At 40.4% G+C, this 18388-nt stretch overlaps 1 protein-coding gene across 1 annotated transcript in view; it reads left to right on the top strand.

Moving 5' to 3' along the window:
* The first annotated feature begins 6452 nt into the window (after window positions 1-6452).
* The window catches only part of nol4la (nucleolar protein 4-like a), a 47131-nt gene continuing 35195 nt past the window's right edge, over window positions 6453-18388 (top strand). The window contains exon 1 of the mRNA XM_041800004.1: window positions 6453-6794. Coding sequence (XP_041655938.1) covers window positions 6453-6794 — 342 coding nt within the window. The remainder of the gene's footprint in view (window positions 6795-18388) is intronic.

Genomic DNA, 18388 nt, shown 5'->3' with positions numbered 1-18388 from the left:
GTCTGGAGAGAATAAGTAGGGGACCAAGAACGGAACCCTGAGGGATCCCGGTAGTTAAACCAAAGTGTTCAGGCATAAACAGTCTTATAGCTACACTGGACGAGTGTTTTATCAAAGTATTAAGTGAGCAAGAAGAGAGCGGAGGCTGAGACTGCCAGCTTTTTGAGGATGGAGAGGATGATGTGATGGTTCAGTGTGTCAAATTCAGCTGAAATGTCCAGAAAGATGAAAATAGAGGTGAAGGGGGCTGCTCTAGCCATGTGGAGTGCACTAAAATCAACCGAGTGCCCCTCTGAGTGAAAGATCTCGGCACTTTTTCCACCACTGGATGCCCTGAGCTCTGGAGCATGTGGGATGGAGACAACACAAAGCGCAGACAGAGAGGATGATATGCTTTTCTGTCAATACAGAGGTCAGTTTGGTGCAGGTCAGAGTGTAAATAGATGGGTGTGAAACTGTTGTCATCAGGCCTGTGTTTTTAAGCCATGGGTTTCATTTCTAAACGTGGGGTATCTCAGCGCGATACCACTCTTGCTGTGGCCCTCCAGGACGGGACTTGTCCACCTCACAGTGAAGGGAAAGCGCTCAGTGGGGGATTGTGAGCGTAATTACAGCAGTTTTGCCTCATTAGGAGTGAGGAGGCGTGACCCTGCCTGCAGGTCTGACAGCTGAACCACACCATGGTGGTGCTGAGAGATGATCTCCGCTCAGAGGAGGAGGAAGAGGAAGAGGGGGTTCTGAGCGTTCCAGAAAAGCAATCTGAGACCTGTTTGACTGAATCCACTGGTGAAAACCTATTTAGATATTTTTTATGTGTAAAATTACTTGACCCTGCCTTGTTTTGATGCAGAAGTATTATCAGCAAAGAGTGCTCAAAGCAAAGTGTACTTAAACATCTGAGGTTAAAGCACTCGTTACACCGAAGCTTGCCCTGTCAGTGTTGGATGATTAGATAGTATTATTTGATTATTACACTTCTAAATTCATTTTAAGCAGCATTTCGGTGTTAAATGGGAGCAGCAGTTGCACAAGGATACATCAGATTAATCAGGGAATTATTCAAAAGATATTTATGTAAGAGTATGATTCTTGAAATTGTTCACATGTTTTCGCTTTTCTTAAAAAAAATTGATTTCATGGTTGAATACTTTCCACATTTCTCTTTTATCTTTTGAGTGTTCTCAGAAATATGCAAAATATAAATACATTAATATCCTGAAGCCTCTTAAGCTTTTTGAAATATTTGAAAGAAAAAAAGGATACTTTAACACATTTCATCTCTTACAATTCTTAAATGCAAGGATTCAAATAGGGAAGACAAATTGATGCTGACAGTGTTACCTTTTTAGGACCTTTATAGCACTAACATGACACTGGAATAAATTGGTTATTCTGACCAAGTTTATGTGTTATTTCTCATAAAAAAATGTTTCAACCCTCACATATTTGACTGGTTTTACCTTAAATTTAATCTGAGTTTTACAAAAAGATGTGACATTCAAAACAAACACTTGAGCCACACATAATGCCACTTACTCTTCTACAAGAAATTGACATAAATAAAAAGGAGCTTTTTTATCTTGATTCACAACTAAATTAAATTAAACTTTTGGATAAAAAACAGCAACGATAATTAAAAAATAAAATGATCACTGGCTTGATACCACCCAGTTTCAATAATTTGTACCCAGTAAAGTGTGGTTCTAAAATGTTAAAGCCTTAGGACAGACCACTTCTTTTCATGAGAAATCAGGACCCAAATTAAAATTCATCTTAAAAATCTCATCCAATTGAATTTATTTAATAAATGACATAACCATTGAGTTCAAGAATAGATGAGAAACAAAGTAGCTGACGTCCATCAGTTTGAAAGGGTTAACAAAGCAATTTCTAAGGCTTTTGGACTCCAGCAAACCATGGGGAGAGCCATTATCCACAAATGGAGAAAAGTACTAAAGTGGCGACCCTTCTCAGTTGTGGCTGGCCTACCAAAATGACTCCAAGAGCACATCGACAACTCATCCAGGAGGTCACACAAGAACTCAGAACATCTAAAGCCCTACAGGCCTCACTTAACTCAGTTAAGGTCAGTGTTCATGTTCCAATAAGAGAGAGACGGGGCAAAATAGCACCCATGGGAGAGTTCAAAAGTGTGCATACCATTAAAACTGGCGTAAAACTAATCCAGCGTTTTATAAAAGGAACTTTATACCAACAGTCAAACGTGGTGGTGGTGTGGCTGCTCTGCTACCTAAGGACCAGGACGACGTGTCGTAATTTATGGAACCATAAATTCTGCTCTCTAACAGGATATCCTGAAGGAGAATGTCCAGCCATCAGTTTGTGACCTTAAGTTCACTTGGGTTATGCAGCAGGACAATGAGCTGAAACACACCAGCAAGTCCACCTCTGAATAGCTTAATAAGTAAGTAAAGGAAGGAAGGTTTTGGAGTGGCCTAGTCTTAGATCTGATTGAGATGCTGTAGCATGACCCTAAACAGGCTATTCACGCTCAAAAAACATCCAATGTGGCTGAATTAAAACAAATCTTTAAAGAAGAGTGCGACAAAGTTCCTCTCAGTGATGTGAACGGCTTATTGCCAGTTACCTCAGACACTTGCTTGCAGTTGTTGCTGCCTAGTTTGGCACAGTTACTAGGTTTAGGGGCAATGGCTTTTTCACACAGGTCCAGGTAGGTTTGGATGTCTTTTCCCATAATAAATGAAATCATCCTTTAAAAACTGCATTTTGCATTTACTCAAGCTATCTTTGTCTAAAATTGAAATGTATTTGATGGTCTGAAACATTTTAGTGTGACAAATATGCAAAAAAATAAGAATTTAAGAAGGAGACAAATACTTTTCACAGCTTTGTAGATCTATCACAAACACCTTAAACATGTAGCTCTACTTATGTAGAGCATCTTTAAGAGTACTTTCTACATTCTCCCCTAAAGTCATCTAAAAACAGTTGAAGAAAGAGCGTATTTTATATGTCTAACCAAGCCTTTTACAATCAGAGGATTTTGAAGATATCCCCCTTTGAGGGATGAGTGTGTGCGGGCTAATCCTGCACACAGGCCAGTCCTGAGAGAAGACAAAACACCAGACTAAATGATGAAATGAAATGAAATATCTGACAGAGCTTCCCAGCCGTCCACCGCACAAACAAAAACAAACAAACAAATAAACACGTGTTGGCAGTTTTTTTTTTCCGTGTCAGACTGACGATGATCATCCATCATTTGGGGTGGGGCTCTTGTTTTTGTTTTTTTTTTTTCGTCCGGCGTCGTTCGTTGTCTGAGTCAGGATGGAGAGATGAGGACGGGGCATCCCACTCACCCTCTGCACGGCCGGAGACACTGCTGCGCTGCTGTCATGGCAACAGCAGCAGTCACCACCGCCAGCATGGGCCTATAATGCACAGGCCAGGAGGAGTCAGACTCACAAATACACACAATGAGAGCACGACATCACACAAGCAGAAAACTACAGACAAATAGAGAACTGTCCACATGTGGAGCTTTTCTTTCTAATGACATTCAGGATAAGAGTCAAATATAAGAGAAAAATACATTCAATTGTTTGTTTTATACAATTTTCTTTTAATTGTTGTGGTTTAAAACATTATTGATCTTCAACTGACAAACACGCTTCTGATTTGATTAACTATATTTGTAGGAAAAAATTCACCAAATCAGCAGTTCAGCTATCATTTTAGGCAGGCGTGATTTTAGGGTCAGACCTTCAGAGGTGCTCAGCTCCTTAAGAAGTATATGATGCTAAGAGTTCTTCCTGCTTAGCCACTCATTTCATGAAAAACAAGAAACATTTGTTTTCTCAGTACCATTTCATAAGTCTGCTCATTATTAATGAGCCATATTTAATGCTAAGAATATTAAACCGTTCACAATGCTGCACAAGTGCCCACTAGGCTGGCCTCAATGGGGACAAAATTTGATATAATGCCCTATTTGGTGGGCAAATTTGACAAAGTCCCCCCCTTGGAGCCTTCTCTGTGAGGAATATTTGACAACGTGTCATCATTGGTTTCTTCTTAATAGCCAAATTTGCCAAAGTGCCCTCTTTGTGTCCCCCAAGAAGGCAAAAATTTAACAGCCTTCTCAAGTTTTACAAAGGATCCCTCTTTGGAGCCTCACACAGTGGGGAATATTTGAAGAGCTTTTTTTGGTTTCTTCTTAGGGTAAAATTTCACAAAGTGTCTTTTTTGGAGCCCTCTTAGTGAGTAAAATTTGACAAAGTGTTGTGTTTTTTTGGTTTGTTATTTGTGACACAAATTTGACAGTGCTCGCTCTCTGTCCCTAAAGTGGGCAAAATTTTTCAAAGTGCCTTCTTTGATTCCTCTTAGGGAGCAAAATTTGACAAAGGTCCCTATTCTGAGCCCTCTAAGTGGGGAATATTTGACAAAGAACTCTCTTTGTGTCCTCCACGTGGGACAAAATGGATAATGTGCCCTGTTTGGTTCCTTCTGAAGGGTCAAAGTTTGACCAAGTGTCCTCTTCAGAATCTTTGTGTGGGGGGGTATTTGACAAAGTGCCCTTTTTTGGGCTTTCTTCGTAAGCCAAATTTGACAAAGGGCCCTCATTGGAGTCTTCTAAGTGGACCAAAATGACAGAGGACCCTCTTTGCTGGGCAAAATATGACAAAGTGCCCCTTTTGGAGCCTTTATAGGGAAGATTATCTGACAAAGTGCCCTCTTTTGTTTGTACTTAGTGGACCAGATTTGACAATGTGCCATTTTTGGTGCCTTTTACGTGGGAAGAACCTAACAAAGTGACCTTTTTAGAGTCTTTTTAGTGAGCCTATTTGACAGAGTGCCCCCTTTTGGAGCCTTCTGAGTGGACAATATTTTCAAGCCTTCCTAGAAGGCAAAATTGGACAAAGCACCCTCTTCTGCTTGTTTTAAGTGGGGTAAATTTGACAAAGTGCTCTCTTTGGTTCCTTCTTAGGGAGCAAGATTTGTCTAAGTGCCCTCTTTAGTGCCTTTTTATTGGCGAGAATTTCACAAATTCCCCTTTGGTGTCCTTCACGTGGGCAAAAACGACAAAAATCTTTATCCTGGTGCCCCACAGCATACAGCAGGTACTCTTTTATTTCCCCCCTTCCCCTCAGACCTCCTGATCCCACCACTGAAACTGTCATATCAGCACTTAAGAATGCACTCTACACTAGCACTATCACTTCTTCTCCCAAAGTAAATTACACTTTCTTTTCTTTTGCTCAACACTTAAACAGTAAGCCCTTTAGGAGAACTGTTCTATCACATAAACTAACATAACTGACCAGTTTTTCTGCTGTTTGTTAAGATGGCAGTGAATTCCCTCTGCATCCTGATGTTAAATTAAGATTTAGTGTCTGTTTGCATCGTTTCTCTCATGTTTTCTTATGTTTTGGGGTGCTTTGATGAAATTTGAGGGTGCTCTAGCACTCCCAAGAGAGTCTGACATCCTCCATGATTTTCCCTCTGAAGAGCAAACCTAAGCTGCTGGACTCAGTCACAAGAAGGAAACAGTAAATGTTGTCTTTTCAGGATATTTCTGTTTTTCTTAACTACTTTACACACTGTTAAATCGCGTCTTGATCGCAACGTGTAAAAAAAAAAACAAGTGTTTCTTGTCGAAGATGGAAGCTGTTGTCAGTGTTTTTCGAGCATTTTCCTCAGACAGCATCAAACAAATTCTGCCCCCACCCTCTCTCAACCTCCACGTCTCCAAATCGGACATTTTCTCTCTGCGGCTGCTTGCTTCTGCTGTAAATTAAGCCCGTGTTCTGATGCAGATATGAGTGTGGCTTATTTACGGGATAGACGGAGCAGACAGTGTGAGTGCGGTGCGGATCACATTCAAACAGGTGTGAGGAGCAGAAACAATCCCAGGTGGCGCATGTTGATCGGATACGTGGCTGCACAGGAGCTCATTGTGAGCCTTTTTTTTTTTTGAAGGGTTGAGCAACCCGCATCTGAAAATAGTGTATACTGTAAGAAAGTAGGTCGATAGGAACTGAGAGCGACGCTTGTTTCCGCGCTTTTGTCTCTCTTCTTTGTTGTTTAGCGAGGACGGTGCGTTTTTTTTTTCCTCTCTAGCCTTTTACGCACAGGTGGGAGATACCCGCTCGGCGTACTGTAGGACAGCCCCCCTCTCTGCTCCTCAGCGGAGGATGTGAGGAAGTGACATTTTTCAGCGCTGCGGTTCGGGACAGCTCTGCTCCTCTGCAAACAGGTGTGCAGCCGTCCGGGTCACTTCTTCTTCGGCTGAGAGAGGAGAGCACCGCGGAGAGGCTGCAGCGTCCCAGAACCAGAACCCCCTTTTTACGCATCCAGGACAGCGGAGAGGAAACAGCCCGTTCAAGTCTTTTTTTCTTTATTAGCCTGGGCTGTTTGAACAGAGAGAGGTGGGGGAGAGAGAGAGAGAGAGAGAGAGAGTGGGGGGAGAGATGGCAACGAAAAAGGCGTGCGTGGATGCGCCCAAAAGGAGCCGGAGTCCGGTCGTGTTGGAGGCGGAGATGTTCAGTGAATTTCAGGACTGGTGTCTCCGGACTTATGGAGACTCCGGGAAAACAAAGACCGTAACCCGGAGAAAATACAACAAAATCATGCAGACACTGTTGCAGAACGACGAGACAGACGGCGTTTATATCGACAACAGCCACATCAACGCGAAATTCAAATTCTGGGTGAAGTCCAAAGGGTTTCAGGTCGGGACCAACGTGTTAGGAGAGCACAACAAGAAAGGAGCTCCAGGGAAGCCCGTGCTATACGTCCCGGTCAAGTCAACGGTAAAGTGTGTGCGTGCATTTGTGTTTGTGTGTGCGTGTGACAGAGACAGAATGTGCACGAGACGTCCCGTTACCGCCTGTAAGTTACCATGATGTCAGGCTGCACGCACGCATCAGTCACGTGAATTTAATGATAACTTATGAATGTTTTGTGGTCCCGGCTCGCCTTCTCCTCTCTCCATGCAGCTTCACTTTGTCCACATCCCAGCCCTACTCTCATCCCTTGCTGCCATAGCAACGCCGGTGCCTCCTGGCGTTGTAAAAAAAAAAAAAAAAAAGGTGGACTATCGTGCTCAGCCAGCTCTGTCAGTGAGGTCGAAGTCCTGTAAGCGGCCGGCAAGCACGAGATAATTGACTATTGACAGCGTTTAGTTTGGACAGGTCTCGTGGAGACAGATATGGTGATGCTGTGCGCGCGCACGTGGATGCAACGGCATGTTCGCGGTGGGTCGGGTATGTCAGGGTGCTCCCGCGTGCTCCTTGGCGGACCACAGACTATTAACGCCAACTCAGACGGCGTCAGGTCGTCCTCCCTGCTCCGCTTTGATTGTCAGCGATTTGTCAAAGGGCACGCGCCCTCACTGTCCCATCTGAACCGAGCAAGCCGGAGCGTGCCCGTGCGTCGACAGGATTCATTTGTCTTTCTTCGAGCGCGAGCAGACTGGCCGTTAAAACCCTCGCATACGCGCGTTTTTATTAACATGATCTTTGTGTGTCAGAGTCTTTCACTTTTCATTGTCCTGGGCGGGATGCGGCTCGAGCTCGAAGGCACTCGCTGGTTGCTCTGGCAACACCTGTGTGGTCCAGGATAGTCTGCCTCTGCCGCATTTTATTGTGCACCTTCACACATGAAGCCCCATAATGAGCTGCTTTAATTCAGCCTTTGAGAGAAAAACATTTAAAAATGCTTTTTCTACATTTGATGGAGGCAGCAGCTGTGCGTAATTGGTGACCACGTGAGGGGCTGTGGCGGAAACAAAAGGGTCTGCACGGGACTGATGGCGACATACGCCCACAGTTAGAGCTCAGACTTCACTTGGGTGAGAAAGGTTGGGGGTGGGGGGGGGGTGATGGAAGTGAGGTGACCGCAGCAGACGCTCCTGCTGCAGGTGCATTAAGGGTTAAACCACACTCTCTGCTTTTTTAACGGTTTGTGAAGATAAACATGAACATGGTGAACTGTCAGCAGAGCCCTCAGTAGCTCTCTCTCTCTGCAGAGCATCCACCGTGTTCAGGGCCTGCTGTGACAGTAAGGAGAAAACCACCATTTTAAATAAGCGCCTTCAGGGAATAATCCCCCTCCTCCTCCTCATCCCCCCACCCTGCTGGGACAGAGCCTCTCTGGACCCTTAAAGAGCAGAGACACATTTTTTTGTTAACAAACTGGAGGAGATTTTGGCACCGATTGCAGCCTGAATCCTTTGATTTGGGCTGAATAGCGCTGATCCCTCCACAGGTGCTGTACCTGTGTGAATGCTCAATTTAGATTCAGGCCCAGTGCCTTTACAAAACTCCTCTAATCTCCACTCAATATTAGGTTTCCCTCTGGGCGAGGGGGCAGGTGTGATGTGTCTCTGCAGGTGCAGATGGTGCCTGAACATGTTGTTGATCAGCTTTTGTCTGTGATTGCGGTCGTTTATTGCTGATTTTGATTCTTATCTGTTATTTATCTGTTAGAAAAAAACAAACTCTAAAATGAACTAAACCCGACGGGTCTAGCCTCAGGACCCACCACCATCTCCTCATGAGAAATCATGACCCAAATATTTGAAATATTTTCAACCACTCAGACTTATTTAATGAAAAATGTTGCAGCTTGGAGCTCAAATGGAGCAAAATATGACTGAAAAACAGATGCATGCATGTTATTCAATTCATTTTCCTCTAAGAGATGGACATGTGGTCATTTCTTGGGGAATTTCCTTGCTGTCATATGAAAACCAGCTTTGTAATCCTAAGAAAATGAGAAAAATAAGTAGGCATCTTCATACAAATGCAGACAATTACTCCTCATTATAAGAAAACCTACAAAGTACATGAATTAATTTACTTTATATCCACTTCCATATGTACTTTTTGCCAATTTATTTACCTGGAACACATTCATGAATGTTTTTCAACCCACTTCAGGGTCCCAACCAGGGTTGGAGATGAACTTTTTGCCTACCTGCCACTGTTGCTGATGGATTCAAAAATCTACTGGACTCACTTTTTTGCCAGCCACTTTATTTTAACCAGCAGCATCATGTAATGAGCTGTAATAGAATAATCAAGGCCTATAAATTTTAGTTTAATAAAGTGAACTATTAACAGTGCCAGAGCCTTGTTTGACTATCTTTGACCCAAGAAAACCAAACACTGGTTCAAAAGCACCTGAACAGGTGGACCAGCTGCAGCACCACTCATGTGATAGAGTCAAACCATCCCAGCTCACAGCTGACTGTAAACATTTGATGGCAGCTCTGATACTGGGAGGAGGAAGCTGGGGTCTTTGATCATTGAGCTTGTCTGCTTGGTCATGCCGTATACCATCACAAAATCATTCTGTTACATTACTTTTATTCATGTGCCCCAGTGGCAAGTAGGTGGAGCAAATTCACCTGACACTGCTCAGAATTACCCACATTTGCTACTTTCCCATCCTGGTCCTGACCCACCAGTTGAGAACCTCAACCTTTTTTTCCTTTGAGCCCCCCACTTCTATCTTTAAGGAGCTGAGGCCCCCAAGATCCACATAAATAAAAAGGCCATACATCGCTGACAAAAATTTACTTTGATTTTAAATGCATTTTATATTTTTTTAAAATGCAAACTGGTGTTAATTTACCCGACTAAAACCATGACTAAAAATGTTAGTCGACCACACTAAGACAAGATAAAAAATGGATCTTCAGTGATAAAAACTGGCAAAAAAAGTTTAGTTTTCATAAAGGACTTTAAAACAAGACTAAAATGTTATTTGTGGACAGTAGGAAATTAAAAATTCATGATATTTCTCTACTTTCCATATAAGTTAATGGTTCCCACACTGGGGTCAGGGGTCTCATGGAGTAAATTCAGGAGAAAACACTTCGATAATAGTTTATGAAAGTCCTTTTGGAAAGACAACTGTGTAGGAGTTTTCATGTTGTCAATTTTGGAAAATATTTAGAATTTAGTGTTCGTCTTTAGATTTAAATGTTCTTTAGTTTTAGTCACATTCTAGTTACTTGAAATCTTCTCAGTTTCAGTCGGCAAAAACTCAAAAACATTTCAGTCCAGTTTAAAAATGTCACATCCTATATTCGCTTTGAACTGATTTAATCAGCCAGACTTTAAAATGAATATAAAAACACTAATATTAATGAACTATCAATATTTAAATTGATTGAAATCTAATAGTTCTTGTATCAATGGTTTCCAACCTTTTTCCATTTGAGCTGAGGCTCCTCAAGATCTACATGAATAAAAGGTCATACATTACTGTCAAAGATCCACAGAGTTTGTAAGAATTTTTTTTTTCAATGCAAACCAGTGGTAATTTAGTTGACTTAAACTATGATGAAAAATGTTAGTGATTAGAAAAAATAGATCTTTGGTCATAAAGAGTATTAGAACAAGACGAAATGTTAGTAGTGCACAGTAGAACTTTAAAAATCCAGGATATTTCTCTGCTGTTCCTAGAAAATGTGTTAGAATTTTTCATCAGTGTATTTTCAATCAATTAAAGTATTGATAGTTTATTAGTATGAGTCTTTTTTATACATTTTTAGGGATCAGGTAGTTACATAGCTAAAAGAAATTTGGATATGTAGTTAGCCGCCACAAAATTTACAAGTCGGTTAAACCATTTTTTTTTTGTGGTAAACATGGACATGAAATCCTGGTCAAATGTGCTTTTTAAATTGTAATAAATCCTCCTGCCACTAGAAGCCACTGTAGCCTCAGCTCATGACCGCTCCTTTCCCCTGGCACTTTGCCGAAGGCAAACACGAGAAGCTTAGCTTTTAGCATTTTACTGAAACAGCTCGGTATGGCAGTGTTTTTTTTAGGTAGAAGATGGAAATAAAGTTGTGTGTAGGCTGTTGAGGGTTATACTTGTGTAAAACTCAACTGAAGTGATAAGTAAGCACTTGAAGCATTACATGAATCTGAAAAGAGAAACAAAGGCTGGTGGAGCTAGCTGCTAACTTTAGCCACTCTTCTAAGTACACCGGTGTATGTTTACGTACCCTCTGACACAATGACCCTGTGATCATTTTGACTGTTTTCTGAGCATTTTCTCCTCTTAAGACTTGTAGGTTGAACACAAATTAAATGTGTGTTTAGCTGAATATTGATACGTAATATTTAACTGTTTGGCTCATTAAATTAGTTCAAAGGGAATAAATGTTGTGACTTAAAGTACAAGCTAAAATCGAAGGACTTTGTATGACTAAAACTTGACCAAAATGTTCTTGAGTTTTTGTCGAATAGAACTATAAAGGTTATAAATGACTAAAATGGGCTCCCCCAATCTCCAGCGCACCTGGGGGTCCAGATTCCAGGTTGGGAACCAATGCTCTAAAGTCTGATTAAACCATCTGAGTGTGTTTTGTTTACCACAGAGGAGTGCTCTCACTTTGTAGCAAACATAAAGCAGGGGGAAACCTCCCCCTGACTCAGCTCCACTTGGGAAATTTAAACAACAAACAAAACATCAGCCAACACAAGCAGCCTCTAATGATGAGTCAGAGGCAACAAATCAAACTATTTATATTCATGTGACTATTAGAAAGCAGCATTTTTTTATTCAGAATCTCAGGTTTTATAAATAGGCCGTCCTGGACCAGTGGAGAAGTGACATGCACACAAACAGACGGATATAATGGTCAGTTGCTCCTCGTGCGGCTGCAGGGTGAAGGGGTGGGGGGGGTGTGTCTCTGAAGCTGGAGCACTGGATCCCCCGCTGCAGCTGCTCCCAGGGTGTGCCAAGTTTGTGTACGGGGGCAGGCAGGGGGCTAAACGCCGGGCGCCTGGGTGGGGGAGGAGTGGACGGAGGACGACGTGCAGACAGAGAAGGTCTCTTCTGTGAAGCACACAAGGCGGCTTCAGTGTGTGACGGGACGGACAGACAGACTCAGAGTCGATCTTTTCAAGCAGGACAGAGAATTATTTTCTGTATTTGCTGCTCAGAGAATCCAGCAGCCCTCCGTGTTGGAGACGCAGCCTCGTTTAGCTCTCATTATGTCCTGATTAGAGGACGCCACAGAGGAGGAGGAGAGCAGGACCAGACACTGAATCGAACACGCTGTGAGAACAAGACTTTTCCTGAGACGAGTGCATCCCGTTTTATACAAGAGACGCTTTAACGCCCCGTGTGTTTCCCCTCGGCTGACATGAGCATTGTACTGAAAAATTTGAAGTACTGTGGGCTGTTGCTTTTTGTTGCCATGCCAACTGAAATCTGTAAATATCTCTGTTCCTTTTTCCTATCAGAGTTTAGTGTTCTCACATACACATTCATGTATAGATATATATAAATGTAACCATTGGAAACACTTTTCAGGAGTAGTTTTAACTGGTGTGCCCTCAGGACACACCACTTCCTTCTTAATGAGAAATGATGACCTAAATTTCCCCAAATTTTCAGCCACTCAGATTTATTTGATGAAAAATGACGCAGTTTGGGCTTTATAAGGAACAGTTCATCTGGTTCATTGAGGACACATCAACTATGTTTAAAAAGCACATTAGGAGAGAAGCCTTGTTTGGACATGTATGCATAGATTTCATTCTCCTCTGCTTCCTGTGATGACATGTAGATTTAAGAATTGTTGTTTTTTCTAGAAATCATAAGATATAGAGACATAATTATGGGAAAACCAGCCTAAGATAGTGAAATAAATGAGCCAAGATCTTGAGAAACGACCAAACTTCCCTTGTTATAACAGCGAAGGAAAGTAAATAAAATATAAGAATGTTTAAGCATTTAGGGCAGTGGTGGGCAACCAGCAGTCCAGGGGCCACATGCGGCCCTCCTCCTCACTTAATGTGGCTCGCAAGTTGATTTCAAATATCAAGAAATTGTAAACATAAAAATCTATGGTAATATCCGGCATGAAAACATGAAAAATAAAAACATTTCTATTATATATCTGGTTGTTCATGTATGTTAGGTCACTGCTTCCCAAAGTTTGGGCCAGAGGTACTTTAGGCAGGCCATGAGAGTTCATTTATAATATCTTTAAATCTTTGAAATTAGAAATGTTATTAAACAAACAAATAAATTAAGTTTTGAATGATTAAAATGCTTGATTATATGTTATTATTTCAAGTCTCAGAAGTAACAAAACTCATGTCACCTTTTTATCGTCAATTTTCTCTGATGTATCTAACCGGTGTCACAGTTTAACTGGTGTTGGATTAATTGGTGACCCACTATTAAACATTCTACAAGCCTACATTGCTTGCTTCCCAATTTTAAGCATTTATCATCGTCTCTAAAGGCATTAATGCTACCTGGGAAGAGTTTGCTGGGCCACAGTGTACATTTTCAGAGATGACTATTAGAAGAGAAAGTCCAAGTGACTTTGCAGATGCATGATTGACACAAAATTGAAGCCAGTGGTTCATTAGTTTTACTTTGTGACCCCAGAAACACTTTCTGAGTAATGTTAACGTACCTGAAAGCAAAGCATTTGTATTGAAATTCCCTGTTTATGAAACAAAATATGATAAATATATGGTTGTAACAAGGGCCACAGAAATTTTTAAGCTCTCAGGCTGGGCCGCAACATACCGAAGTTTGGGAAAGGCTGGGTTATAGTTTTATTATTATTATTACAATTAATTAGAGATACAATTGGCTGGAATTTTTGCTTTAAAGGTCTTTTATATTCATCTTTAAGTGCAGAAAAAGTCAGATATGCATGCAAAACTTAAATAGCAGTGAAATGTATTCAACTGCAGTTTAAATTGGCTTGTTCTGTGTTATGCTGACTAAATTAGATACTTATATTTGCATTTGAGTTTGAAATACAGGCGTATAAATGTTTCTTTTAGAAAAATCACGTGGCCCTTTTAGTTGCCTATCCCTGATTTGGGGCCTCTGTGTATGTACTTCAAAACCTCAATTTCTTTTTGCCCATGCACACATATGTGACATAGCCTGACATGCCAGGTAGACTGTTTTACAAATCCACATGATGCAGATCACATACATCTGGGCAACAGCCCATACATGGTGTTTGGGAAGGGCAGAACCTTTCAAGAAATATTTGGTGGGTGATTGGCCAAACAATGTAATATGTCACACCTGCGACATGCACCGAAATGATTGCCCCCATAATTTTCGATGAAGTTTTATTGATTACGTTTTTAGTGTTTTTTCACTTACCCGGTGAGGCAGGGAGGCAATCCCTGAGCGGGCTTTCAGCTCAGGTATCAAACACTGGGCCCTGCAGTGGCTGGTAAGAAGTTTAACCGTTGATGTGCTGCTGCAGTGTGTGTTAAGGATGGCTGTTGAATTGTATCAAATAGCCAAATGTGCCGTTGTGTTTTGGGCTTTAATCATTAGCGTCCAATCAGAGCAACAAAGCATATAAGGTTGTAGAAAGCATGGGATTGACAGGTAGCTGTTATTGTTGTTCACTATCAGTAAAGTCACTAGGTACATCAAATTCTTGCCTAAACAGGTCAGGAGAAGAACAGAAACATTATTTCCTCCAAGAGAAGCTCTACGTGCAACTCATTTCCTTTCGTTCAAATGATGCCCTGTCAAAGTAAAACTGATGCTACAGCCACATCCAAGCAAGTCCCTTCACGGGCTACCATTGTTTACCAGCTTGCAGTTTGACAAACCATGTCTGCAGCTACTGCCTCTCTTAAATGAAGCTGATTGGTCCGTTCAGTCTCTGATTGGGAACAAACATGTCAGCACGAAGTTATGCAAGATGGATCTGCTTGATGACAGACATGAAATCTGGCTGGTCCATCTGCTCCACAAGGTTATTTCTGACACACTGAAAACAACTTTGCAATCCAGTTTTGGGCCCTGACCCACCAGTTGAGAACCACTACTCTAGATATATAGAATTTTAAACACACCACATTTTGTCATCATAAAAGCTGAAGGTAACAAGATCAAGAAATCAAGATTTAGAGAAAAACAACCAAAATGTGTGCATTATCCCAGCGTAAGATAAAAGGATGTAATATTGCTTATGGCAGTTTTTTCCAGGCACGTATCCTTTTGGGTCTTGAGCCACCAGGTGGGAACCACTGCTTTTTATGACACTTGAAAAGTGAATGTGCGCTGTAGGTGCTGCCACGTCCACATCAGCTTGCATAGACATGTAAGTAAGAATTAATGTCTTAAAAACAGTGCAATATTCACCCCCATCTTTATCTGGAGTACATCCTGGCAGGTCCTAAAATTTCTGCTTGAAGATGGGGTGAGGGGAGGTGTGAACAAAAGAGGAAATAGACAGGAAAATTTAACACTAGTAAAAGGATGGGGGCAGGGCCATGTACGGGGGGGGGGGGGGGGGGGTTTCTGGGACCCAGCTGGTAAAGGGGGCCAATAGCCGGCAATAATTTTGTTATTCCTAAAAGTAAGCAATGCATGAAAAAAAATGTTAAAACTTAAATGATCACCAAATTTCACAACACATTTCCTCACTCTATTAATCCTTATTGAAGTTAAACGTAGCCAGTTTGATTATGAAATGACCCTCTGTTGAAAATGGTAAGAATCTTTTCTTTTAAGCATGTAATGTGAAAATGTTAGAACTGAATTGTTGGTTTGCCACACATGACCTTAACTAGTAGACTATATAAAATAATCAGATTTAGGGAGGGCCGATTCACTGGGTCTTTAAGGGGCCCTGTCATTACTGTGGACAGATCCGGATGGGAGTAAATACTGGTGTAATCATTACCCATGTAATGAAGCCCCTTTGTTATAACTTCTATTCATTAGCTTGCTTTCATTCACTCTTTTCTTTATACTGTGAATTTATCCAACTACCTGATCTGTTCACTTTTTCTAGAAATTTTTAGGAGTCCATGTGTGAAAACGCTTATGAGAGGAAAAAAAAAAAAGCCGAAAGTAAAGGAGGAAATTGAATCCTGAAAGCCATCAGCCTTTGTCTGATAATGATTTGGCCTTTTATTAATCTCCGTAAACAAACATTTAAATATGAATGCACATAACAGTCCGGTTGTAGATTGTTGTCTCCCCATTCTCAATTTGCAAGTCTGACTGTAAACAATGACAAGAGCACAGAGAGGAAGTCTTGGCCTGGATATCAGTCATCTCACATGCAGATATTGGCTTTTGACACCCAGAAATATTATCTGGCTTCATAGAAGCCTTTATATATGACAACAAAACAATTGACAGAAAGTAATCTGCAACTATGAGGCAGCCACTTGTGATTTTGTTTTACATTGAAGTCTACTTATTAAAGCTCTAGATGAGCTTTTTAAAAGTCTTGTTTGTTAGATGAAAGTTCAAACATTTTAATAACAGTAAAGGGAGACACACAGCCATTTCAGACTGGATTTGTGGTGGCCATGTTTCAGCTAGTAGCTCTATAACTTCAAATTTAAAAGTAGCATGAATATTTTTTTCCTTTTATTATTGTGTGATGCAGGACAGAGCAAGCACTAATATGCTTAAAGAAAATAAGGAAAATGTATGATCTGAATCTTTAATTATATTAAACATATTATATTATATTTACAGCTGATATAGGCTGATATTTACAGCTGATATAGGCTGATATTTACAGCCGATATAGGTTGATATTTACAGCCGATATAGGTTGATATTTACAGCCGATATAGGTTGATATTTACAGCCGATATAGGTTGATATTTACAGCTGATATAGGCTGATATTTACAGCCGATATAGGTTGATATTTACAGCCGATATAGGTTGATATTTACAGCCGATATAGGTTGATATTTACAGCTGATATAGGCAGATATTTACAGCTGATATAGGCAGATATTTACAGCTGATATAGGCTGATATTTACAGCTGATATAGGCTGATATTTACAGCTGATATAGGCTGATATTTACAGCTGATATGGGCAGATATTTCCAGATGATATAGGCTGATATTTACAGCTGATATAGGTTGATATTTACAGCTGATATAGGTTGATATTTACAGCTGATATAGGCTGATATTTACAGCTGATATAGGCTGATATTTACAGCTGATAGAGGTTGATATTTACAGCTGATATAGGTTGATATTTACAGCTGATATAGGTTGATATTTACAGCTGATATAGGCTGATATTTACAGCTGATATAAGCTGATATTTACAGCTGATATAGGCTGATATTTACAGCTGATATAGGTTGATATTTACAGCTGATATAGGTTGATATTTACAGCTGATATAGGCTGATATTTACAGCTGATATAGGCAGATATTTACAGCTGATATAGGTTGATATTTACAGCTGATATACGTTGATATTTACAGCTGATATAGGTTGATATTTACAGCTGATATAGGCTGATATTTACAGCTGATATAGGCTGATATTTACAGCTGATATAGGTTGATATTTACAGCTGATATAGGCTGATATTTACAGCTGATATAGGCAGATATTTACAGCTGATATAGGCTGATATTTACAGCTGATATAGGCTGATATTTACAGCTGATATAGGCTGATATTTACAGCTGATATAGGCTGATATTTACAGCTGATATAGGCTTTTACAGCTGATATAGGCTGATATTTACAGCTGATATAGGCTGATATTTACAGCTGATATAGGCTGATATTTACAGCTGATATAGCCTATTATTTACTGCTGACATGGGCTGATATTTACAACCAATAAAGGCCAATATTTACAGCTGACATAAATTAATATTTGTAGCAGATAAAAGTCAATGTTTACCCTTGACATAGGCTGATAATTTAAGCTAATAAAGGCCGATATCTACAGCCAATACAGGCATACATTTACAGCTGATATAGATTAATATTTACAGCCTGTATAGGCTAATATTTTATGAAGATTTTATAAATGCAAATATTCACTGGATGTATGGATTAATATTGACAACTGATAAGGCTGGCTATTTAAAGCCAAATTCAGCACATATGGGCTTATATTAATATCTAACATATACTCATATTTACAGACATAGACTGATATTTACAGTAGTTATAGGCCAGTATTTATGGCTGATATTTTCAGCTTATATCAGCTGATTTTTGCAGCTGGTACAGCTCATATGGGCCAATATTTAAAGCTGATATATATTTCTATATAATGCCAATATAGGCTGATATTTATAGTTTATACATGCTGATATTAATGGCCATTATAGGCTGACATAAAGGCTGATACTTACAGCCAGTGTATCTGGTGTAAACATGGGCAGAACTTTTCATCCGTCTAAACTAATATTTAACTTTTTAAGATATCTGCTAATAATGTTGTACATCCCCAGTGGAAAAAATAAAACGTCATGATTAAATTGTATTGGGAACCCAACACTATATCGTTAGTTAATAGCGTCCGTACATCTCTAGTTTCCTGCATCTGAAATGTGAGGATTTGCTTTTTTTCTTTGTCCCACTTGATAT

This window comes from Cheilinus undulatus, linkage group 11 (genome assembly GCF_018320785.1).
Source record: "Cheilinus undulatus linkage group 11, ASM1832078v1, whole genome shotgun sequence".
NCBI classification, from domain to species: Eukaryota; Metazoa; Chordata; class Actinopteri; order Labriformes; family Labridae; genus Cheilinus; species Cheilinus undulatus.
The sequence above is the reverse complement of the archived record's forward strand: the minus strand, read 5'-3'. Positions and strand labels throughout refer to the sequence as shown.